Source organism: Cololabis saira, chromosome 23 (assembly GCF_033807715.1).
Source record: "Cololabis saira isolate AMF1-May2022 chromosome 23, fColSai1.1, whole genome shotgun sequence".
Classification (NCBI taxonomy): Eukaryota; Metazoa; Chordata; class Actinopteri; order Beloniformes; family Belonidae; genus Cololabis; species Cololabis saira.
This window is the reverse complement of record NC_084609.1, coordinates 25,052,830-25,076,295: the sequence shown is the minus strand read 5'-3', so window position 1 is coordinate 25,076,295 and position 23,466 is coordinate 25,052,830. Positions and strand designations below refer to the sequence as shown.

At 45.8% G+C, this 23,466-nt stretch overlaps 1 protein-coding gene across 15 annotated transcripts in view; it reads left to right on the top strand.

The window, feature by feature from the left end:
• sox5 (SRY-box transcription factor 5) overlaps positions 1-23,466 on the top strand; it is a 240,364-nt gene that overhangs the window by 137,455 nt on the left and 79,443 nt on the right. For 13 of the 15 annotated variants that reach the window (XM_061714136.1, XM_061714128.1, XM_061714137.1 and 10 more), the window contains exon 1: positions 18,171-18,413. The exons of 1 other annotated variant lie outside the window; for it this stretch is intronic. In XM_061714136.1, coding sequence (XP_061570120.1) covers positions 18,337-18,413 — 77 coding nt within the window. In that variant the 5' untranslated portion in view covers positions 18,171-18,336. Of the gene's footprint in view, positions 1-18,170; positions 18,414-20,040; positions 20,132-23,466 lie in introns of those variants that run through there. One more of the 15 variants, XM_061714125.1, reaches the window with a different exon arrangement.

Below are 23,466 nucleotides of genomic sequence, written 5' to 3'. Positions count from 1 at the left end.
CGTTTTGACGCAAAACCATAACTCAAGATTTACTCGTGCCTTTCTACCGTCTCGAACCACTTTGGCCATTCTCCTCCTGATCTCTGGCGTCAACGAGACATTTCTTCCTTGGAAGTGGTCACTTACTAGATATTTTCTCTTTTGTGGTTCATTCTCCGTGAGCATCGGCGATGCTTTTATACTCAGACCAGCCTGGCTTTCTTCTCATGTCACAAGGCGTGGTGTTGAGGACCCAAACGCAAAGAGAGAGAGGGAGGCTGGAGTTCTCAAAAAACAGAAGGATTTATTCCACAAAAAAGCCAAACTAAAATGCTGCAGAGCAGGATCAAAAACAACTCACGTATACAGGGATCGAAAACCAGGAGTACATGGAGGGAACAAACATTACGGACCGACAGGCAACAAAGGAATGACAAGACCAGATATACACAGGGGATAACGAGACACGACGAGACACAGGTGCAGACACAATCAGGGCAAAGGGGAAACAGGAGGGACAGAACTAAAACTCAAACTGGGGGGAAGTGTCAAACCCTGACAGTACCCCCCCCTCAAGGGACAGATCCCAGATGTCCCAACAGTCCACACCCAGGGCGGGCAGAGGGGGCCCAGGCCCCACACGGCCAAAGTTCTGGGGGCCGTCCTCGGGACTGAGCAGACCAGCGAGAGCGTTCCGGGGGCCGTCCTCGAGGCCGGGCAGACCAGCGAGAGCGTTCCGGGGGCCGTCCTCGAGGCCGGGCAGACCGGCGAGAGAGTTCCGGAGGACGCCGACGGGGCCGGGCCAACCGGAAAGTCATTTTGGGGGCCCAACACCGGAACCAGACTCGGGGCCAGGCATACCGGCCAGAGGGCCGTTTTCGGGGCTGGGCAGATCCATCCGGGACCGCCTCAGGAACTGAGATGGGCGGCGGGACCGCCTCAGGAACCGAGATGGGCGGCGGGACCGCCTCAGGAACAGAGGCAGACAGGATGCGGGGAGCCGGAACAGGGGCAGACAGGATGCGGGGAGCCGGAACAGGGGCAGACAGGATGCGGGGCGCCGGAACAGGGGCAGACAGGATGCGGGGCGCCGGAACAGGGGCAGACAGGCTGCGGGGCGCCGGAACAGGGGCAGACAGGCTGCGGGGCGCCGGAACAGGGGCAGACAGGATGCGGGGCGCCGGAACAGGGGCAGACAGGATGCGGGGCGCCGGAACAGGGGCAGACAGGATGCGGGGCGCCGGAACAGGGGCAGACAGGATGCGGGGCGCCGGAACAGGGGCAGACAGGATGCGGGGCGCCGGAACAGGGGCAGACAGGATGCGGGGCGCCGGAACAGGGGCAGACAGGATGCGGGGCGCCGGAACAGGGGCAGACAGGATGCGGGGCGCCGGAACAGGGGCAGACAGGCTGCGGGGCGCCGGAACAGGGGCAGACAGGCTGCGGGGCGCCGGAACAGGGGCAGACAGGCTGCGGGGAGCCGGCGTCGGGGGGCAGAGGATCCCCGGAGCTGCCCGAGTGGGGACCTGGGTCCGAGGCGCATGCTGCGGGGGGTACCCGGGTCCGAGGCGCAGGCTGCGGGGGTACCCGGGTCCGAGGCGCAGGCTGCGGGGGTACCCGGGTCCGAGGCGCAGGCTGTGGGGGGTCCGGGACCATCACCGGAGCAGGGGCCGATGCACTCTCTCCTGCTGGGTCCATGCTGGTCGGTCCGTTCTGTCACAAGGCGTGGTGTTGAGGACCCAAACGCAAGGAGAGAGAGGGAGGCTGGAGGCAGGAGTTCTCAAAAAACAGAAGGATTTATTCCACAAAAAAGCCAAACTAAAATGCTGCAGAGCAGGATCAAAAACAACTCACGTATACAGGGATCGAAAACCAGGAGTACATGGAGGGAACAAACATTACGGACCGACAGGCAACAAAGGAATGACAAGACCAGATATACACAGGGGATAACGAGACACGACGAGACACAGGTGCAGACACAATCAGGGCAAAGGGGAAACAGGAGGGACAGAACTAAAACTCAAACTGGGGGGAAGTGTCAAACCCTGACACTCATTCTGATGCTGGGTTTGAACTTCACCAGGTTGTCTAGACCTTGTCGTCTACATGTCTGAATGCATTGAGACACTGCCATGTGATTGGCTGATTAGAAATGAGAATCGTTAAAGGGTTATACTTAGTAAACTGGTAGGTGAGTGTACCTTAGAGATATTGTTAATGGAAACAAGCAGAATCCCTCTACTTTTTACGGAGACAAAATCTAAAGGAAGAGTTGAATGTTTGTTAAATTATATTATTACATTTTTGTCTTGTAATTTGATCAGAAACGTGATGTCACAGTAAACCAAGGATGGTGGCGTTGCCAGGTCATCCAGTGAGATTAGTAGAAAAGCCTGACAGCTACAAACCCTCTAAACGTAATATATCCTCCTCTCTCGGCATCTGCAGCTTCTAATGGATGTTAATTTTATAAAATTGCAAAAGTTAGTGGCTCTGGAGTGTTCTGTGTTTTCCTGTGACCATAAAGGGGACAGCTAAACCAGAGTAAATAAATCAAAAATAATGAAACTGGGAATTGTGGTTTACAATTATATCTTTTTCGAGATAACGACTAGCTACAGTGCCATAGATTGAATATGAAAGTTAGACTTTAGGTTAAGTTTTAAAGCCTTAAGCTTTGTATTTAGTGACCACATTTAGCCAAGAAGGAGAGGCGCTATAGTATCTAATTACACTAGCGCTTGTTAAGCACCACAGTTTGTCTTTGTTTCTCTTCTTTTTTTTACTTTAAACTACAAATTTAAACTTGTACTGTTAGTTTTATGTCATGGATTTTGACTCCCTGGTCCAAATAAATTCAATTAAGCACTTCAAGGATCGTTTACACAGGGACTGGGCTGATTTTTTTTATTTAAAGTTATGCATCCCGAGAGGTCTGCCTTGATCCTGCCATCAGCTGACATATCAACAAGCACCTGAATGTTTCACAGCTTTGCAACTGAAACATTTTAGAAAAAGCAGGGACAGTGAAAGCTTTTTCACATCCTTCTGGCATTGGCTTGTAACACCTCTCAGTTTCCGAAGGACCCAAATAAAAACACTGAAAGTAGATGTGACAAACAGAAAGTGAGCTTGATTTTAAAAGTTGGAAGGAAAATGAGAAAAAGACTCAAAAAGTATGATGCATTTATAAATACTAAGTTAGACGATATGAAAATACCAAGAAGGATGCCGATCAAGCAACTCCCACAGACTGGACAGACACACGGAGTAACAAAAAACATCAGATATAATGAATTATTATATCTGAAAAAGGGCTTATGAAAAAAAGCCCCTCAGACATAGTTGTAAATATTGCCTTATCTATAACAACTGTAGTGGCAAAGGATATTTTGAATCACTTTCAGTCGATATAATGAAGGAAAAAAAAAATGTACCAAAACGATTTCACTGGAAAACGGGATGATTTAGTCGAGGCACGCTGCAAAATGCTGATGGACTCTGAAGTTTGTTTGTTCTTTACTGACGACCTGTTCAGCAATTACCAGGATGTCATTAAACTGATACTGACATTTACAAAAATTCAACAACAACAAAAATCCTCAAAAGACGGCAGACCTTGCAACAGAGTGGTACTTTAGATTATCCTGAGTGCCATTCACTTCCGGTTTTCTTGTCCTCTCTCAAAGCAGAGCACAGAGGCTACACTAGGACGTCCTTAATTATGGGTTCTTATCGGCAACACCTGATACCAGTCACAGCATCTCAAAGTTGTGAATTAAAATGTGTCAAGTCTGAAACTATACTGCTGCAACTATAAAAAACACCGTTCACCAGAACACTCATTCAGCTGACAGGAAGCTGGCACGACAAGAGAATCCTGGCTTTTATCTCCTTGCAGACAGTATCAGCCCAAGATACTTTTTCTGAGTAAACTCATTCGTCAAAAGAACAGCATGGGGCCAATTTGTTATTTCAAACAGATGATATCAACCTAACGAGTGGGATCTCCATTCCTTCAGACAGACTGCATCAACAATTGTCAGTCATTGGTGATTAATATGGATTATATGAGGGGAAACCCAGACATGGAGCTGCATTCATAAATGTCTTTGGCAGGAAGTACTGTACATAAGTGTGCAAAAAAAATTAAAAAAAACAGAGCCTTCTGTTTAACTGTGTTGAGAGGTAGCCCCAACACGCAGTGGAAATGTTTATTATGGGCCGCTTTCTGACGAGGGGATGTGAGAGAGACGCTGCTCTGCATGTGGAAGGAATCAAAATAGGAAGTAAAACAAAATCTGAAGTCGCTGAGCAGAAGATTTATCTGAATCTTCCAAAACAGCCAATCTGCTGGCCAACGTGCTGCACAGTCCTAACCGCCGGTACACTTTGGTACTTGTTGTAGAGACGGGGCTTTGTTTGTCCGTCTCCTGGCGTCTACCTGTCCAGCTGCCAATTTATCTCTTCAGTCTTTCAGCCTAAGCGGGGATTGATAGTCTTGGAAAATAGACATACAGAGATAAAAAAGAAAGACTTGCTGGTAAGTTTAAATGAACACGCACGTGTCGACATGAATGTGGGTGCAACTACCACAGGAGAGAAGGTGTGTGTGTGTGTGTGAGAGTGTGTGTGGGTGACAGTCTGAGCTCCTGCCTGCATTAAGAGGGTCCTGGCAGCAAGAGATAGCGGTTCTATCTTAATGGCTTCTGCCGCCCGCCACTCAGCCTTCAGACGGAGTCCTCTGCCTGCACGCGTCTTCCCACGATAAAGCCACTTCACAGGGGCTTGTGCCTCTCCACACTGGACTCTCCCCTATCCTCCTCTCTTTGGAAAGAGGCACGAGAGAGAGAGAGAGAGAGAGAGAGAGAGAGAAGTAAAGGTGACAGAGGTAGTGATATATGAGCTCACCCTCAGACTGAGACGGCGGCGACGACAGGCGGGGAGAGAAAATAATGTTCACACCCAACAGCTGATGTTTTGAAAGGCCGTCCGATGATACGGTCTACAGTTTATCAGATATAGTAATAGCTGTACCATAAGATCCAGGGAAAAGGCCTGTTCAGGCTGTTTGTGTGACATGAATTTGGGCTGTGAGGGTTTGTCCGCTTGTGCTGCTAGCACTGCAGGGACTGCGGGCGTTGCAGGGACTGCATGCGTTGCAGGGACGGCGGGCGTTGTAGGGACTGCATGCGTTGCAGGGACTGCGGGCGTTGTAGGGACTGCGGGAGTCCATGGTACCCTATGTTGAGGCATGGCTGTACCTGGAGATCTGCCTTTATCCAGACCTTTATGGCACTTTTCCACTAGTACCTACTCAGCTCTACTCATCTCAGCTCAGCTCGACTCAGCTCAGCTAAGTTTCTTTTCCATAACAATTCAGCACCTGGAGCAGAAGTAGGAGGTTGGAACAAAGCTGCTGTGACGTATTTAATTGTGTGATCTAAACGAAGAACAACACTAAAGATGTAGAACCTGGAGGAGATGATATATATGCTGCTGGGTCTGCGGCTTGTGTTTGATACCAAGTAAAAAAATGAGAGAGAGAGAAGCTTCAAGCGGCAACGCTTTTTAATTTTTTTTTAGTTTGTCTCGGCGCTGCTGAAAAGTCAACTGGGAGCCGGGAGCAGCTAAGAAGTGACAGAGCTGATGGTGGATCTTGTTGTTCCTTATCGCCCGTCTAGATCCCTTTTTAATTCTCTCCTCAGCCACCAGGTTTATGAACATCTGCACCTCAGAGTTGGATCACCAAACAGACTTGCCATTACTCAGCAGAGTAGATACAGAAAAAGTATCTACTCGGCACGTTAGACCCCTAGTGGAAAAGCGCCAAACCGAGTGGAGGCGAACCGAGCCGGGCTGAGTAAGTATTAGTGGAAAAGCACCATTATTCTGCATTAGTTCTTTCACTAACTTCTGCTGATGCAAGTTTGTCCCACGAGAGAAGCAGGCTAAGCAGACCTCCCTCTCCATCCGTCCTGTCTAGCTCTTCCAGGGGAATGCCAAGGTGTTCCCAAAGCGGCGGAGAGATGAAACCTTTCTAGCGTGTCCTGGGTGTTCCCCGGGACTTCCAACCTGTTGGACTTGCTTGACAAATCTCCCCAGCGAGGCTAACACTGCCCAAACCCCCTCAGCTGGCCCCTCCCTGTGTTGAGAAGCAGTAGCCCCTTTCACACAGAGATTCCGCAATATTGGTGTAAAGAAGTCCTGCCAATACGCCGCCTTTGTTGGTTCACACAGAACCATACAACGCCGGCATAACGCCGCTCCCGTCTGTAAATTCACACAGCATGCCGGCGTTCCGCAATCAGAGGCGTGACGACAGCGTCAGCGCTGGCCCCGGCTGGCCCCGGCATGCCGGCTGTGTCATTCACACAGACCCCGTTTCGGCTCTGTGACTACCTCCGCTGCCGGCTTATTGGTGGGGCCACTTGGCCCCCCCATTCCGCCTCCGTGACTTTCACACAGAACAGCGAGGCGGCTTAAAGGCGCAACGTTCCCGCCTCGAACTGGCTGTGTGAAAGGGGCTAGTGACTCAACTCCAAGCCCCTCCCACGTGGTGGAACTTCACAGCTCATTTCTAAGGGAGACTCCAGCCGCCCTGCTGAGGAAAGTCATTTCAGCCACTTGTATGCGCATTCTTATTGTTTTACGTACCGACCATAGGTGAGGTTAGGAGGCTCGCTCTCTCTCTCTCTCTCTCCCTCTCTTCACCACAACAACTGGTACAGAGTTTGCAGATGCTGCACCGATGCCTGTCAATGCCCCTCTCCATTCTTTCCTCCCTTGTGAACAAGACCCCGAGATACTTCAAAGAACACAATACCTGGACTTGAGGCAACACCCCATCCCGAATCCTGAGAGACCATTCCACCCTTTTCTAACTAAACCTGTGGTGTTCAAATCTCATCCCCCTCATCCACTTCACACTTGGCTGTAAACCGCTCCAGGGGCGCTGACCATGACAAGCTTTTTTGCTTAAACACTCACGTTTTGAGTATTGACCAAAGGTTCTCAATGAGAATAAGATATGAGGAGTTTCCTTTCCAAAGATGCAAAGTCTCTAAGCCGCTTTATGACTTTCTCCTAAGGTGCTCCATAATGCTGGAAAACGCACAGATCATAACAAAATAAGACCAGGATTGCTCGTTGAGAAGTTGCTCTGGGAGGATATTAACGTCATTCTTTATTCATGGCAGTGTTTTTGGTCAGAATCATAAGTGAACAGCCTCTTAGACTCCAAACATGGATGGTCTCAGGATGTTTCACTGCTGGAGTGATACAGTTCATATGTTCTTCTGTGGACAAATGATTTTCCAGACTTCCCAAACAGCTGGAACGAGGCTTCATTGGAGCAAATAATTTAGCACCAGTCGTGTGCTGGCCAACTCCTGCAAAGCAAATTGCAGACGTTTTCAAGAAGGTTTAACAGCGTAAATATTAACCCTTTAAAAAACGTGTGAAATTGCTGAGACCTGAGAGTGCAGAACAAGCAAAGTCTGCTCAAAGGAAAATTTGCATCACTGCAAAAACGTCTGGCCATGCTTGTACTGATAACACACATGCCGCTTTAAAAGATGCATCCTTTAAACATGTAGTCTGACTGGACACAAAACCTTGATCTGGAATGAACAGGAAGACTTCATAACTGGTGTTTAATGTGTTTTAGCTTTGTGCACTTGATATTTTGATTAAGTATGGTGTCTTTTCATGCACAAGTCAACTTTTCCATCTGGTTTTCTTTTCATTGTTAGATTTATTGCGTCATTAATGTATTAACGCTGGCTCGGCTAAGCGTCTGTGGCTGCCAGTTACAACTGTCTGGTGAATGACATAAGCTTTACTCAGGTTATAGTTATTGCAGTGGTCGCTCAACATGAGGGATGAGTGCAAATTGATGGAACACCAGTAGCTCAGTGGGTATTCCTCCGTGGAGTCATTTGCATTATGGCATGTTTAAGGAATGTTATTTCAGCACCAGAGGTACTTTCAAATCAAACCCTCAGAGCAAGAGAGAAAACGTGCATGCCGGCTTAAAGAGGACATATAATTGTCATTTATAGGAATTAAATCGTACTTTTGATTTCTCAAATGAAAGGAAAGACATGTTCCATGTTTTGTTACTTAGTTTGTTTGATTTATTCAGAACATTTAGCCAATCTGAGCACGCCATATCTGTTTATGAAGATCATGTGATACGGACAAGATCAGCAGAGGATCAAGAATGACCCATTCATGAAATAGATGTTAATTAAAACAGTTTAACTAGTCACAATCCATCACTGCCTGCCCTTTCACCTAAATTAAAGGTCCTTTCTTTCACTGGATCGTAGGTTCTAGGAATTCTAGGAATACCGGTCTTAATGATCACTCGTTCGCTCACAAGGTTGTTGATCTTTTCTCTTTTCCAATGAGCCTCTGAAGGAAAATCTGAAAAGGGAAAAAAAAAACTTCTGAAATTTGCAACAGCTCTGTTGTGGAACTCGGATTCACAGCAATATTCACCAAATGCTAGCATGCTCATTTCTCCCCAATTTAAATGCAAACGGTGTCATTTGGACATGTAAAGTCATGTAGATTTAGAGCGGAAAAGTCTCTCAAGCCTCATAAGTACTGATTTGCCACGTTGGAGCCAATGTCTGCCTCTCTGAATCCAGATATTACAGAGTGTAAATATCTTGCAAAAATGTGTGGATTATGCATGCTAATGTGTGTGTGAGTGTGTGTGTGTGTGAGAGTGTTCCAGCTTTGGGATTGTTTCCCCGGTCTTGCTCATCGTTGGCCCCTAATGCACTGCAGCTGTTAGGGTCCCGACTCGAGGGCCCCGCATCAACAGCTTCATTGTAGTAAAATCTTCTCTGTCTTTCCCTCTCTCCTTTGTTTGTGAATGATGTTGTGTATGTTTTGAACGTTTTTCTGCGGATCCTCCCGTGTATTGTTTTCCTGTTTCTGTGTTTTTGATTGTGTGTGAGTTCGGCACATCCTGTCTTCATAAAAGCAGCCTTCTCTTGTGCGTTTGAGAGACACAAAACAACAGGACTCGGACCCTGAACTCAAGAAACACTCGCAGAGCCTTGAAAGGATCAGGACAAGTGACGCACTTGTGCTCCTCAGCAGCACAGCTTCAGGCAAACTGTGGGTTTTGTTTCTTCCCTCCTTCCCTCCCTCTTTGATATACCTGACCATTCCCCTTTGGTGCTACATGAACTTCGGCCGGTTGATGCAAGCTCGATAAGGAACTGGATTTATGTGTATATATTTTTATTTTCTCATGCACGACCCTTAGGTAGAGTAATTGTTGTGCACTTACATTATCCTCTGCATCATTTCCATCGACCTCAGAATCTTTTGTCAAGTCAGAATTAATTATAGCCAAGTTCATGGCAAGCAAACTCTCCAAGACCCTTTTTACTTTCTCCATTGTGTGAATGGTGATTTAATAAAGCTCTATTCAAATTATGAACGCGAGCTTTCTGCCCATTCTTCCAGCTGTCTTTAGTCGGGAGGGGGAGCGGGGTTAGGGATGTGCCCAGGTCAGTGCTGCTCCGCTATGTTGACCGATGGCCGTCGACTCAGCCGCATAATGGAGAAATTAAGTTTCTGTAATGCACAAATGAGGTTATCATTGGTTTTGCAGCTGTTTACGGGGTCAAGGAGAGATGCCGTGTTCAATCGGGGCTCAATTTAGTCGGGAATGCGATTAGATTTAGCCCTTCCAGTGTATTCTCTGCATTTGACCATGAATTAGATTAGGTAAATAGAAAACTAATGCCACTGATTGTTGTTGACGTTGAAATGTTCACATTGCAGAGAGAAGAAGGGTCGCCGTGGATCTGCGCCCTCCACAAGTATTTTTGTGACTTTATATGGAATTCACATAAGGATGTTGTAAATTGTTGTAAACGTTCATCAGAGTTTGCTCAGCGGCAGTGATTGAATCAAGTTTTTTTTTTTTCTCTTCTAGTGTCTGTGTGAGACAGAGGATGATATGTTTTCCTACAATTAACATTAGCATGCAGTCACATGAGTGCGAGCTGATTTCCCATGAAACGTACCAGTTAACAGTTGCTTTTTTGTCTATAATTTGTCCAAATTTGTACATAGACTTCCAGCATGCCTCGCTGTCTAAAGATCACCAAAATAGTACAGTACATCTCCAGTATCTGTTACATAGTTAGACAGGTTATGGGCTCCAATTAAAGTCAATGCGATTTCCAGCTTGTTAATTAAAAATTCAAAAATGATTCCAGAGTTTGTAGTTGTAAATCAAACTTGTCACCTTGGGAAATAACTCTGCCTGGGAAATTCTCGGAAATTCAAGGTCTTTGTTAAGCAGGATGCGATTAGCATTTGTAAAAATATATTTAAGAAAAAAAAAACCTTTCTAAAAAAGGAAAAGGAAATAAAAGAGACTTTGTAAACGTTTGTTCATTAAAAAAAAAAGAAAAAACTGGACAGAAAACTCCAAATTCCTTTGTTGTTTGTGAATCTGAAATGTCCAGTTTCTACATACTTGCTCTGATTGGATGGTGACACTTCAGTTTCCTTGGCTTCAATTCAGTCCTAAAAGCTTCATAGATTTTGAAGAACACACTTGCAAACTCGTTTTTGGCAATGTTCAATGTTTGTATCAAAATGTCATTCATGTAAATCGTGCATCAAAGAGCATCTTCCTAATAAATCTTTGGTGGAACGCAGCACACACATGTGAGTCAACATAAGAGCTTCGTTTGCATCACAGGGTGAAATGAAGGCGGTTTTTCAACCGTTTTAAAGATGACAAATTTGGTTTGACAGTTAGGATTCGTGATAGTCACTATCCAGCTGGTTTAAGAAATTAAAAAACAGCTCAAAAGTCACATTATTAGTTTCAGAAACTTCAAATGTGGAAACATTGAACACTAAGTGTTTCATCTAGTTTTCCTGTTTTGTGTCTGTGAGCAGATGCCCGCACATATTACCCTGTTTTCTTAATTTCATAGCGTAACTAATTGTTCTTTATTTTTTATTTTATAATTTCAAGATTTATTTCAAAGGATGACAGAGTTTGATTTACTACTCCAAACTCTGGACTCATTTGTGGACATTAATTTGCAAACTCAAAATCTAATTCAGTTCACTCCACTCATAAAGGTCAACTTAGTTTGTAATGTTATCACATTCTATAAAATGTTTTTATTGGTAAAAGAAGAGTTTTCACAGCCACAAAATCAGTTTTCTTTGATTTCACGGAAAAATGTGTACATTCATTTTGACCAAATTACAGAAAATATGTCAGACGAGGTGAATCGGTGACGTGATGATATTTGATCGACTTCACTTTGACATCATCGTCATTCATTCACTAGATTTTTTTTAGTTTTGGTCTTATTTTGAATACTTCCCTCTGGATGTCCAACTTAAAACAGTTTATACTATAAATAATCTTTTTGGCTTTATGATGCAATCATATGTAAACGTAAGTATCCATCCTTTCAACTTGTTTTTCGTATATGAACAAAAAAGCCTGTAGTGAGTCTTATGGGCAAATGCACCATTTAGTGAACAGCGTAGTACTTTTATCATCATGTTACTTTATATTTATCAGAAATGAGGCCAAAAATGAAATCTTGTTGGCAATACTTAGTGCCCCCTTTACTTCATCATTAGGATTTAAAAGATAAGTGACTGCTAAGGGCTGTTAACCATGAGCGCTTGATGAATTGATCATCAGCAGTTGTGTAGACCTCTATAGATTTCTTTGCAGTTTGGTAGTCTGGATTACTCAGGTATATTTAGACACAATGCCAGGAGGGAAAGACAAAAGCATCAGCCTTAGAGACGCACATCAATGTATAAAGCGTCCTAAAACCATTTTCAAACAATTTAGATTTCAACGTTCTACAGTAAAAAATGGATTATTCACAAGTGGAAAACCTTTGAGACGGTTGCCTGTCTTCTCAGAAATGGATGTTGCGGAACATTTACACAAAGGTCCTAAAGTGCAATCCTCAGAAAAATAATGGAGAAAAAAAGAAAGAGGGGAAAAAAACAAGAGCTACATCTCAGACTGTGCAGCCTTCACTGAACATGTTGAATGTTAAAGTCCACGGCAGCACAATTACAAGATGACTGGACGAGTAATTTGTTCAAACGGGTTGCCAGCGAAAGTGTCCTCTAAAACGATAAGGATGCAGGACTCCACCACTCCTGCAACAACGTCCTATGGACAGATCAAATGAGACTAAACTGGACCTGTTTGGTTTTAATTCTCGGCACCATATTTGGTGAAAACTAACTCCACACAACATATCAGGGAAAGATGATGGCACTGTGAAGCATGGCAGTAAGGGGGTGATGATTTGGAGCTGTTCTGGGGCCACAGGGGTCCTTGTAGACACTGAGTGGACCATGAACTCCTCTGTGTGCCAGATGATTCTGCAGGCAAATGTGAGGCCGTCTGTCCAAGAGCTCGGCTGAAATTGGATTTTTGCAACAGGATAATGATCTGACGCATACTCGCAAATTTACGCTGGAATGGCTGAGAAACGTTTTAAATTGCCTTCGTCAAGGTCCAGACCTCAGCCCAGCTGAAATCATGAGGAGGGACCTTAAAAAAACTGCATTAGTGAATTTTCTCAAAACCTAAAAGAAGTGAAGCAATGTTGTAAAGAAAGGTCCAAAATTCTTCCACGACAATGGAGAGACTGATAAAGTTGTACAGTAAACAATTATGGACGTTACTGTTGCTTGCGGTGGCTTTACAGGCTATTCAAACCTGGGGCTACTTAGTATTACCCCATACCAATTTTGTCTTTTGGCCTAATTTTGCTAAATAAATAATGCTTTTGTAGGAAACTAAAGGTTTTGTATGTTGTTTATAAGTTATTTATGCCTAAATACTAAAAACCACTATGATCAGATGATTGTTTTTAAAAATAAATTTAATTATTTATAAACAAAGCCAATCAAACGAAAGGGTAAACGTTTTTGTATATGACTGTTTTTACACTGAAACAGCAAAACCTGAGGCTCCATTTTGATAAATATTTCACAGATTGGATTTTATTTACAAAAAAGTAATTTTTGAAAACATTTGGTATAATTTCTGGGTTTTTTTTCTCTTTTTTTCTGTTCAAATCAAGAAGTTTTCCAAAATAACTTTTGCTGAACAGAGTGGCAACATTACGGCTTTGAGATGGACCAATTTGCTGGTCCAGTCTTCTTTTTGTGTCAGGACAGCTCTCCAACAATTTGACCAAAACTAAATTCGGTTTTTCGTTATATTTTGTACTTACTGTACGAGAGAAACTTTCCAAGGACAAAAGGAAGAAGAAAAAAAAAAGGCTTTTCTCCTTCAACTTAAAAAAAAAAAATAAAATAAAAAAAAATGGACAAAAACAACTCAACAGTGCAGAGAAAAATAAAAACTTTCACAATACTGCTCAAACTGCATCTACTTGTGCAGAATATGTGACAGAATCAGAGTCTGCAAAAGCACAACTAAATGGAGCTTTTGGTCGTCCATTTTTATTTATAGTTTTAAGCCCGTCTTTCACAGCTTTGGGGCCAGGCATCAATGAAGCCTCTGATTTCCAAACTGTGGCGTGTGTTAACGTTCTCACATCGCATGAACAATGAGCAGTTTGTGGACGGTGTGTATGTGGTCGTACGGTAGGTGTCTGCTTGTGTACAGTAAGTACACTGACAGGACTCTTTCTCCCCTCCTTCCTCCGTGTGTGTGGCAGTCTTGGAGTGTGTGCGTGCGTGTGTGCGTGCGTGCGTGTGTGTGTGTGTGTGTGTGTGTGTGTGTGTGTGTGTGTGTGTGTGTGTGTGTGTGTGTGTGTGCGCGCGTGTGTGTGTGTGTGTGTGTGCGTGTGTCTGTTAAAGTATTGCAGAAGTGGCAGTCTGTCAGCTCTGCTTTCCTCTGCGCTCCACAGAACAATAGCTGGATTGGCCATATGTGTGACACACAGACCACACACGCTTAATAGTGAGTGACAGCACTAAGGGCTTAAAGCAGCACTCACTGCACACGTACACACACACTTGTGCATACTGTACACACACACACACCTGAGGACACAATGGGTGTGGTGGATTGGAGGAGGTTTCGGTCGAGTTGAGTATGCGTATTGAGCGTGTGTGTGTGTGTGTGTGTGTGTGTGTGTGTGTGTGCATGGGTTCATTCATGCATGTGAGCTTCAGCATATGTTCTGCTGAAAGTGTTCAGCTGTCTTCTCATAACAAAACTGCTCCGTGTCGCAGACTCTCCAGTCTGCATCTCGCCGCATCAAAATAAAAGAGGAAATAAAGGAAATGAACTCTCATTTGTTCCTCGAAGGCCGTGGCGGGAAACCGGTCCTGAACGCCTCATGGGTCTGCATTCGTCTCGGGTACCTGCGGCGTGCACCGCCTCACTCGCATCGCTGTGCATCAGCTAAAGGGTTTGCACCCTTGCTGTTCAAACTAATGGCTGCAAATCTGCAGGTAACATTGAAACGCAAATTGAAAGAGACGGATTACCCAAACATGCTGATATTAAGGCTTTATTAGTGATAAAATTACATTTATCTCACAATTAAATAAGATGATATTAATCCAGGTTTATTAGATTTGATGTTTGACGAGTGGCCGTGGCGGAAGTGGGATTTCCCCTCTCAAACACGTAATACCAGTCTTAAATTGCAACTACAGCAAAGCAACATGCATGCAGATGTACCGCGTTCATGTTAGTAGGAGATTTGAATGGTAAACGTACACACAGTACCACAGGGCTCAGACACAAATGGTTGGGTTTGCAGATGGATTTCATTTTGTCATCCACATCAACAAAGACATAAATGTCCTAAACCTTTTTTTAAGATACCATTTAAAAGAAAAGAAAGCTCGGAGATACATTATTGTTGGGAATTCAGCCGCCCCTGAAGGAATTCAAAGGCTTCAAACTCGGGATACCTTATATTAATCTTATTTCAAGGTTTGTTTCACATCCACTGTTCTGCTACTTTATTCTGTTAGCATAGCCAATCATGTGAAAAGCATGATGTGTATCAGAGTCGAGCACAAAACGGCTTCACTTTTCCAACGCTGTGGAACCAAAGGGACGGTGAAAGAGGAAGGAACAACATAAGTTAACCAATTAAACACGCCTGAGTCCGAGGCAGTACTGGGGATAATACAAACCTTAAAAAGTATGTGCTCTGTGAAAGCAGAACGAGTTTTCACGCCGGGCCGTTGCGCTGCAAACATTCATAAAGTTTAGTCACTACATGCATGGAAACTATAGCCTCTTGTTAAAATGTTTGACATGCTAAAAGTTGTTGATGCCAATCCCAATAGGTAAGCCTATCGGAACTGTTGAAAGTCATGTAACTAGTGGAGAAATGATAGAAAAATAGGGGTTAATTTGGTTGTACTGTTCAGGATAATTGCATAGCGTCACTGTTTAATCGGTTCCTATAAGGTAAGTTAGACTTCCCTAGAGAATGTGTAAAAGCAAGGACAGCCATTGTCAACCTCAGATGTCTCTTTGGACAGAAAAAATGTGGATAAACTTGTTGTGCTCGGCAGGCTGCAGTCGGCCCACGTCGAACCTGAGAACGAGAAGTGAAGCTCTGACATCAGTCCCGATGCTAATGCACACACGATTCCACTTTTAGACCCAACAGCAACGTTTTTCCCCCCAGCTGCAATAGAATTAGAGACTACGGCTCCAAGTTAGGGGTAATTCCACATGTTTGTGATTTCAAAGTAGTAAACTACTCGTCCCACTTACATATGACTGCAGGATTAACAATAGAAGTAGCAGCAGTTCCAAAGCTCCAAATGAATGAACAGGTCATTTAAATCTCACAAAAAGTTGAAAAGTTATGGTTGTTTCTATTCTAAGGTTTATTTATTTATCCCTTTAAGTCTTTACACATGCATGGTTTGCTTAACATTCAAGGTTCTTTCACGTTGGTTAAAGCAAAGTCTGAACCCTTTAATCCCACTCCACTACGGACCAAAACTATCGGACCAAGTCGCCCGGAAAAGCTGCTCCTAATTCAGATCTAGAGGCTCGTAATGGGCCGGTCCTCCTGGGGAGGAAATATATTGAATCAAATCAGGAACAAAAGCATAGAATCCCACGATTTGAGACACTTACTTGACCTCTGACCTTTCGCTTTGTAGGATGAAGGCTGAGCTAAATTGCGTAGGTCCCAGCTCTGTACGAGTCGACGCACAACTCCTCCGGCGAGGTTTCTTCTGGCTCCTTCAGCAGCTTCGGAGCATGAAGACATTCCTGCCCAGCTGCAGCCAGACTTCATTGTCAGACTGAATTATGTAACGGGAGCAATGAATACAGGCAGTATAAAGAATCTCCAGGACAACAGTAAACGCTGACCTCACACTTAATGATTTTACACAGTATTTTAGTCACAAATTCCAGTCTGAAGGAAATGATCAAGAAACTTCCTTCTGTTGTTTTCATGATCTCAGGCTCTAGGTGTAAAGTGCCAATCACAAGCCTCTAGTCTTGTTTATTACTTGAGATCATGAGTCCCCAGCTTGGTTAATACTTCTACATCACATCTACACGGGTGTCCTAAATACACACGCTACATCGTAGGTGACGGGTACTTTTGTGTCGCTCTGTGATCCCAACACCAAACACTAGATGGCAGCGCGGTTTCTTTTCCGAGTTCCTTTTGTTTACTTCCTTTTAGGAGCTCTTAGTGAATATATCTTATGTTAGATAAATGCTGAGCAACGATTGCTTTAACTGACGTTACAGAAATCTGTTTATCTGTCTTGATTTAAAATGACAGAGAAGTGGTAGATGGGAAAGAAAGGAAGTGGGATGCTACAAAGCAGAGCGATTGCATTCGTAACACCGTTAGGGAGATCAGTTTATAGCAGAGGTTAAAACGCTTTCAGCTACGGTCGACGCAAGTGTCACAGTCGAGTCTCCAAGTGTCCAAGTCCGAGTGAAGTGGCGAGGGATTCCTGACAGGAGTTAGACCCCTTTTAACATCAATAGGTTACCAATGCAGCTGCAATTCTGCACATGCAGGTTATGCATTTTTAAAACAGCAGTTCCTTGACTGACCACTAGAGGCTCCAAAGATCAGTCAATCTCCTCTCAACCACATGTTCAAATCTCCAACTTTGCAGCAGAAATAAACATTTTTACAGCCTGAATAAATAAAAAAAGAAGGGTTTGATCTCCATCGCTAGATTTCACATCTGTACGGGGTCAGCAGCCACGATGGATCACTTCAGGATTCTTGATATTTGAAGTCGGGCGGGACCCGCAGTCAATCCGTATCCGGTCGACTGACGAGTGGACCCTGCAGAGTTGGTCCTCCTTACAGCTCTGATAACAATTAACGCAGAGGTCAAAGTTCAAGTCCTCTTCAGCAGTGGTTAGAATTGGGTCTCGATCCCAAGTTCAATTCAGTTTTATTTATCTAGCATCTATTACAACCCAAGTTGTCTGCAGACACCTTCCAGGGACCCAGAACATGACCCACAAGCAATTATTAGGTGTGTTGTTAGCAAATGCAACAAGTGGGACGGACACACACCGTCATAGAAGCACATTTCACCCATTAGACGGGAGAGGGTGTCATTGGGAAGTGTTTTAAAAATCTTTCTAAAGTTTTTGTAAAGAAAAGACTGAACATGATGTTTAAAACCAGGAAGCTGTGTGTTCAGTTCCACTTCACGTACTGTAGCTTATCAGTGCCCGCATATTCATTCATTCATTCCCGGCATGTTGCATCTTAAAGCCAAACAAGAAGTCGTAGTGGTGTTCTCACATGACACCGTGACTGCTGTCCGAGTGTGTGAAAACTGAGCGCACGCGCATGTGTGTGTGTGTGTGTGTGTGTGAGTGAGTGAGTGAGTGAGTGTGTGAAAAAGAGGAGAAGAAGAAGGAGACGGACTTGAGGAAGAGGGCAGCACCGCTGTGCATTTGTACTGATGGACTGATGAGCCTTCTGGTCAAATAGCCCCTCCCCTTTGTCTCTACGCTCTCTCCCTCTCTCTCCCAGGCACACACACACACACACACACACAAACACACACACACACACACACACACGGGCACAGAGCGAAAGGGGCTCTGCTGCTGGCCCTTTAAGAGCTGATCCTAGATCTCACAGCGAGGGAGGGAGAAGAGGAGGGACGGAGGCAGAGAGAGAGAGACGGAGAGGGAGGGTGCAAGGTTGGAAGTGTGTGAGCAGAGAGAGAGAGGAACACACACACAGAGAGAGAGAGAGAGTGAGAGAGAGAAGCAGCAGTGTGTGTGAGGGTGAAGGATCACTTCTATCCCGTCTTGTTTTGGGGAGACTAACGTTGTCCGTCTGAGCATTGTGGGACTGTTTTATGTTGTTGTTGTCGAGAGAGACGGACCCTTACTCCAGCATGCTCACTGAGCCTGAGCTACCTCAGGAGTGTAACAGGTACGTGACGCTTTCTCCCTCTCACACACACACACACACACACACACGCACATTCACACACAGATGACAGAGGACCAGAAGCAGCAGAGAAGATGGAGACAGGATAGGAGTAGAAAGTAGTAATGTGTGTGACAAAAAGACTTTGTGTGTCTGTGTGCGTGTGTTTGTTTGTTAAGCAGCTGAGCGAGCGACTCGGAGTTTAAGTCTGAGTGTGTGTGTGCATGTGTGTGTGTGTGACAGTCAGAGATGGTGAGGGAGAGTTGATGATTGACTCTTCTGCTTTTGGTGGTGATACCATATGCAAAGCAGAGGCAAACAGGCGATCTCTGTGCGTGTGCCTGTGTGTGTGTGTGTGTGTGCCCATGTGTGTGTGTGTGTGTGTGCCCATGTGTGTGTGTGTGTGTGTGTTAGCGCGTCCGTCTCAGTGGATCCCGCCGTGACCAAAAAGTTGGTTCAAATCAATTCTCCCACTGACAAAAACAGTGCCGGCGCATGTGTGTGTGCTGGGGAGAGCGAGCGAGGCGCTCGGAGCGAGAGAGGTGTGTGTCAGAGTCTGAATGTGTGATGATCTCTGCTCATCACCTCCTGGCAGCCTCTCGCCACAACTTTATATTTACTTCTGCTTCCCCGTCCGTGCCCGATACTCTTCCTCCTCCGACGGCCGCACACAATCAGCAGCTCCGACACGCACGTCAACACTAAACTAAAGAAATGTCAAACGTTAACTCCCTGCCCTCCGCTCCCTCTCCCCCTGCCCTCCTCTTCTGATACATTTACCGTGGGTTTATTTTTTCCTCTTAATCCAAATTCAGTACATGCAAACCCTCAGTAATCCCATTCTCAATCTGCACGGTGTTGTTGTTGTTGTTGTTTTTTCCCCGTTGCCTTATGCTAATGTTAATCTCACTGTGCTCCTCCGTTGTCTGCGCGGGCCGCTTCACTTAGAGGTGCGAACCCTCTAACCTCGCTCTGTCAACACCAGTGGCTTTACCGCCGTGGAATAATGATTGTTTGATGCTAATGCTGCCAGAGACAGATTGTGTTATAATACTCAACGTTTTAATTCTAGCTCACACACACACACACTTGTGTAAATATAACGTCGCCGCTCGCCCAGCTTGACTTTTATTGCATTAAAGTGGCTCTCTGTTTTCGCCCGATGAAACTAATCTTTTGTTCTGAGATAAACTGGGGTCGGCCCGGGTGGATTGCGGGGGGGGGGGGGGCCCCCTTGAATTAAGAGCACATTTTTGATGTAGCAAAAAAAAAAAAAGTGTTTTTAATAAACCGTTCAATCCGGTGAAGGGGATAACAACAGCTAGGAGGAGTTAAAAATTTAAAGGATTATAGTGCAAAAGCAGAATGTATGGAGATAAACGCGGGGATTACAATGACTTAGGAGGAGAGCGCTTAAAACTCTTGCTTTCCAGTAATGCACTCCATCACTGTGGCTCCGGCCGTGGATGTGTGTGTGTGTGTGTGTGTGTGTGTGTGTGTGTGTGTGTGTGTGTGTGTGTGTGTGTGTGTGTGCTCACATGTGGATGTAAGCATGAGAGCAGGCATCTTCCATTCAGTCGTGGGTTTCATGAAAGTGTGTCGAGTTCTGGTTTCTCCGAGCGGAGTGTGTAAAACTCGCCCGTGTGAGAGCGTGTGTGAGTGTGTGTGTGTGTGCTCCAGTCCTGGTGGTTTGCAATGATGCTCTCAGTTTCTGCATCTCCGTAAGTGTCCGCTCGCCTTCTTCACCCTTCACTCCTCCTCACACTTCCTTCTTTTTTTCTCCTTTTCTGCTCATCTTCCTTTTTTTTTCTTCTTCTTCTGCTAAAACTCGACCAAAGTCACTTTTTCACAGTTTGTTTAGGTGGTTTAACGTCACTTATCCACTTTTCTGTAATTAAATCCTGCAAATGTAAATTGAAGCTTGACTTATCTTTAGAATGATGTGATTCATAGTTTTTTTTTTTTTTTTACATAATTTTCTTTCATCATCTCGTGATTTAAATTAGCTAAAGGTTCTGCCGTGTTACCAAACGGTGATATAGGACCGCCAGAGCCGTCACGGCCTTCTCTGTTGGCACAGATCTAACTCCAAATATACACACGGAGGGAAACGGAGAAAGCCAAAACAACCCAAAAAAAAAAAAAAAGGGAGAGTTAGATAAGAGAGACATTGCTGCTGTTGAGTCTGCGGACGGAGGGAGAGATGAAGGGGAAGAAATAATGTGGTCAAACTGACACATTCCTCGCCAGGAGGGAGAAGAAGGGGAAGAAGGAGCAGTTTTACAGAAAAGTGAGAGCGCCAGAGATGAAGCGAAAGGGGGGAGCGGTGCGAGGAGGTGGAGGAGAGGAAGAGGTCTCTGTCAAAGTGGTGTTAAAGCAGTGCTGGATTTTCACACCCCTCCATTTGCCCCCTCATTTTATATATATATATGTGTGTGTGTGTGTGTGTGTGTGTGTGGTTTGAGGGGGGGCAGTCAACGGTGGACGTGTCAACACTTTGAACGGTTTAAGGAGGATGCGTTTTTAGAGGCTCTGACAGCGGCCGACGAGGACGCCACGAAGAGCCTGAAGGATTTTACCGACTTCCAGCGACACAGAAAGCCTCATTATTAGTAATTAGGGTTCATCTTCAGAAGAGGGGGGGGCACATGCTGTAAGGTGCTTTGGCATAAACTGACAACTGCCATAAAATAAGATGTGTCTTACACTTTATTAAATTCTGATGCTAATCTCACACAAAGTTCTGTTTTCAACACGAATCTCTCAGGACTTTTATCATAATAAAAAGCATGATTTTGCATAATAAGAGCCTCCGTTTTTTTTTTTTTTTTGTACTTCTGGGACATTTTTATATCAGCAGAGAGTGTTTGTGGTGGGAAAAACTTGTAATACAGTTTCCTGCTGATTGTTTCTGGACTTTTTCTTTTGTAATCGCAGAAGAGCGGCTGCTTTTTAAGGACCGCGTTTCTCGTTGCCGGTGATAACAACTTGTCTCCAATTTAAGTGAGCAATGCTGCCTCCAGTCGAAGTGTCGCTGTACTTCATTTAAAGGGGTGAGATTAAAGCGGCCTGTGTGTGTTCGAGCCCCGGCAGAGTGTGTGTGTGTGTGTGTGTGTGTGTGTGTGTGTGTGTGTGTGTGTGTGTGTGTGTGTGTGTGTGTGTGTGTGTGTGTGTGTGAGAGAGGGAGTGAGTGGAGTAATTGAGTAGAGCGTCCGTGCTCTGCAAGCTAATGCTCCGTTCTGCCTTCCTCTTCCCCTGTGGCCCTGCGCCGGCCTCCCTCGCCTTCTCCTTTTCTCCGTGCCCCCCCCCCTCCTCCTCCTCTCCCCTGCCACCACCTTGGACTGGAGGCCATTGTCTGGGCCATATTGTCTGTCCCCAGAGAGCCTTGATAACCGTGTCTCCATCCACGGAGCAGAAAGAAGTGGGGGGGAGGCAGAAAGAGAGGAAAAAAGAAAGATCGACGGGCAGAAAAATACCAGAGGAGAATGCTAAAGTGCCCCCCCCCCCCTCCGCACTCCACTTCCTCCCCTGTTTCTCTCCCGCTGCCACGACCTCCCACCCCGGTTTGATCAGCTGACCCTCTCCGCGATGGCCCCCTCGGAGGAGCGGGAGACTATTAAGCTGCATTTGTTCTTGTTGTGGTGCTTGTTTATGGATGAGGGAGGGATGGGGGGGGGTCAGGGATGAAAGAGAGCGAGAGTGACGACGAGTGCTACGGGGTGTCAGAAGTGACTGGGGAAGAGAAGGAAAGCGAGTGTGTGTGTGTGTGTGTGCAGGCGGAGGTGTGTCGTCGTCCCCCCCCCTCCTCCGACTAACTCCCCCGGGCTAACTAGAGTCAGGTCATATGACATGGGGTCACGGGGTGGGGGTCAGAGGGCATCGGGAGGCATTCCTTTGTCAGCAAAGCGGGAAAAGCGCCGGCGGCACGTACTGTATATCTGTCGGGTAAAAAACACTCACTTTCTCATCTCTCCTTCTTCATCAACCCGGGCAGCTTGTCTTACACTCGTTCTTCCCCCACTTTCTCCCACTTTGTCCCACTGCGGAGCGTTTCCCCCCCTCACCAGCACACACACACACACACACACACACACCGTCCCACAATAGGAGACAGTGTCAGGAGTTTGGAGCCACAATGAGACCTCTGTGTTTCCAGGTAGGGTGAGAGGAGGGGGGATGGAGGGGTGGATAGGTGGGGGTGGCGTGGGGGACCATTTGGGCGAGGTGGGAGACTTTGAAAGTGCCGGACGAATAAAGAAGGAAGCCAGCTGGGTATTTGTTGTCGTTTATGCGAGAGAATGCGCCGTCGATGTGCGTGCGTGTGTGTGTGTGTGTGTGTGTGTGTGTGTTTGAGACAGTGAGACAAATGCTGTGACTCCTTTATGGATTTCTTAACAAATGCAGCACAAATAGCGGTGCTGGCACAACAATGGAAAAACACTATCCCTCGCTCAATAAACATTATGCACCGTCTCCCCCTCGCGAACCGCCGGGGGAGCGGAGGCCGCCGTCCACCGGATGCACTTTCCCTCCGTCCGTCTGCGTCTTTTCACTCCCTGCTTCTCCCCCGAAAACTCCTCTTCCCGTTGCCGACGCAGCACTGGAGACTTTCCCACGAGCTTGCAGGGCCAGACAAGTCAGACCAGCAAACTTTTTCTCCGTCCTCTCCCCTCCATCCCTTCCTCGCCAAAGCGCCGATGGCGGTCCGGCTGCCTGGTGACTCAGAGTCGGGACATAAATAAGCTCTTAAAGTGGAAAAGAAAGAGAAGAGAAACCTGAAAACATGACAGGGAAAGTATGAGGAGCGATGGCTTCGCCTGTGACTAAAGCCGTGCAGGATGAGAGCAGCAGAGAGGATGGTTGTCCTGGAGGCTTCGGCTAACCCCCCCCACCCCCTTTACTCTAGGCTCACAACATAGCCTTGACTTTTCTCCTGCAGCGCACTCGTGTGATTAACAGCGGTGACATTCGCTGGTGTGTTATTGCCTTTTGTGGTTAAGCTGGACAGGAAGCAGGGTTTGGGCCGCCGGCCGGCGATTTAGGGCACTTCACAGAG